At 46.1% G+C, this 1,734-nt stretch overlaps 1 protein-coding gene across 1 annotated transcript; it reads left to right on the top strand.

Annotated features, from left to right (window-relative positions):
* The first annotated feature begins 226 nt into the window (after window positions 1–226).
* TMEM74 (transmembrane protein 74) lies at window positions 227–1,464 on the top strand. Its single transcript, XM_027768054.1, has one exon. It carries the CDS (start codon window positions 262–264, stop codon window positions 1,177–1,179), a length of 918 nt encoding a protein of 305 aa, XP_027623855.1. The 5' UTR covers window positions 227–261; the 3' UTR covers window positions 1,180–1,464.
* The last annotated feature ends 270 nt before the right edge of the window (window positions 1,465–1,734 follow it).

Raw genomic sequence — 1,734 nt, 5'->3', positions numbered from 1 at the left:
CTGACCTAAGTTTCTCAGAGTTAACCCATATGACAAGTGAGACAATGTGCCCTTTTACTTTTTCCTGGCCCTAGGGCTTTCCTTTTGTCCCTTTTAGGAGGAATTGGGGCTGAGGGGCCAACAACCAAGACAGCAGAGAAAGTGGAGACCTCGGGAGCAGCCCTCCGGGCAATGCAGTATAGTTGTTGGTGGGTTCTGATCTAACTGTCTTGCTGTTGGCAGGATCTCCAGAAGCTACTGGGGGATGTCTGACTAGCTCCCATGGAGCTCCACTACTTTACTAAGAAGAGCAGCCAGGCAGACCTGTGTGATGCCATGCACTGGGGCTCAGGAGGGCCTCCTGGTGACCAGGCAGATGCAGCAGCTGCCAGGGCTGCTCTCTGCTGTCAGAGACATTGTACAACCTGCCCAAGAGCAGCCGAGATGGAAGGGGCCAAACTTAGTCCTTCTCTAGCTTCCCCATCTTCCTCTCTGCAAGACAGGGCTATTCAGTCAGTCCCTTTCTCACCAGGACTTCTTGACTCAAGAAACAGTGAAGTGACATTGGAACGAAAAGTCTGCAACTGCTGCAGCCAGGAATTAGAAACTTCTTTCACCTACGTGGATGAGAATGTCAACCTGGAACAGCGGAACCGGAGCTCCCCTTCAGCCAAAGGGAGTCATCACCCTGGGAACCTAGGCTGGGGAAACCCAAACGAGTGGTCCCATGAAGCTGCCATATCCTTGATATCTGAAGATGAAGATGATGCAAGTTCAGAGGCCACATCTTCTGGGAAGTCAGTGGACTATGGTTTCATCAGTGCCATCTCATTCCTGGTCACGGGCATCTTGCTGGTGATCATTTCGTATGTTGTCCCACGGGAAGTGACTGTGGATCCCAACACTGTGGCTGCCCGGGAGATGGAACGCCTCGAGAGGGAGAGTGCCAGGCTGGGAGCCCACCTGGACCGCTGCGTGATTGCTGGGCTCTGCCTCCTCACCCTCGGGGGGGTCGTTCTGTCCTGCTTGCTGATGATGTCTATGTGGAAGGGTGAGCTCTATCGCCGACACAGATTTGCCTCTTCTACAGAGTCTGCAAAACTTTATGGCTCTTTCAACTTTAGGATGAAAACCAGTAGTAATGAAAACACCCTGGAACTGTCCTTGGTAGAGGAAGATGCTCTTACTCTACAGAGCTAATTTCTGGTTGTGAAATTCTTGAGAATCTGCCTTGGCATTTTATATGAAAAGGTTTTTTTCCCCCTTAATATGAACAGTGCAGTTTATTTGCCTGGCAAGAAAAGTCTCTTTCACAAACCAACAGCTAGTGAGTGTTTTCATTTTCCATTGTCTTCTATTTAAAAGAACAGCCGTGGAAGAACCATAAGAAACCACAAAGAGGCACACCTGTTCTTCAGAAGAGTGGAAGCCTAAATAACCAAAATAACCATGAGCTTGTACTTCTGTAGCCAAATGTTTCTAATGACCCAGGATACAAATGATATCTTTTACATGAATGTGATATTATCCTTTGGACACTAGGCAGTCCTTGCGTATAGTGGGATCAATTGGTAATCTATTTTGTGAAAAAGAAATTAAGCACTAATCACATAATAAGGCTTACATTGAATTCTGCAAAGGTGCTTATCCATTTCCTTGCTATTTTTTTCTCCTAAAATTTAGTATTTCCAGTTTGAATATTTTGAAGCTTCAAGATGTTAGTTATTTTTTTAAATGTTATATTTTAAATTATTC

This window comes from Tupaia chinensis, unplaced genomic scaffold (assembly GCF_000334495.1).
Source record: "Tupaia chinensis unplaced genomic scaffold, TupChi_1.0 Scaffold145257_1, whole genome shotgun sequence".
Lineage (NCBI taxonomy): Eukaryota > Metazoa > Chordata > Mammalia > Scandentia > Tupaiidae > Tupaia > Tupaia belangeri.
This window is presented reverse-complemented; position numbering and strand designations above follow the sequence as displayed.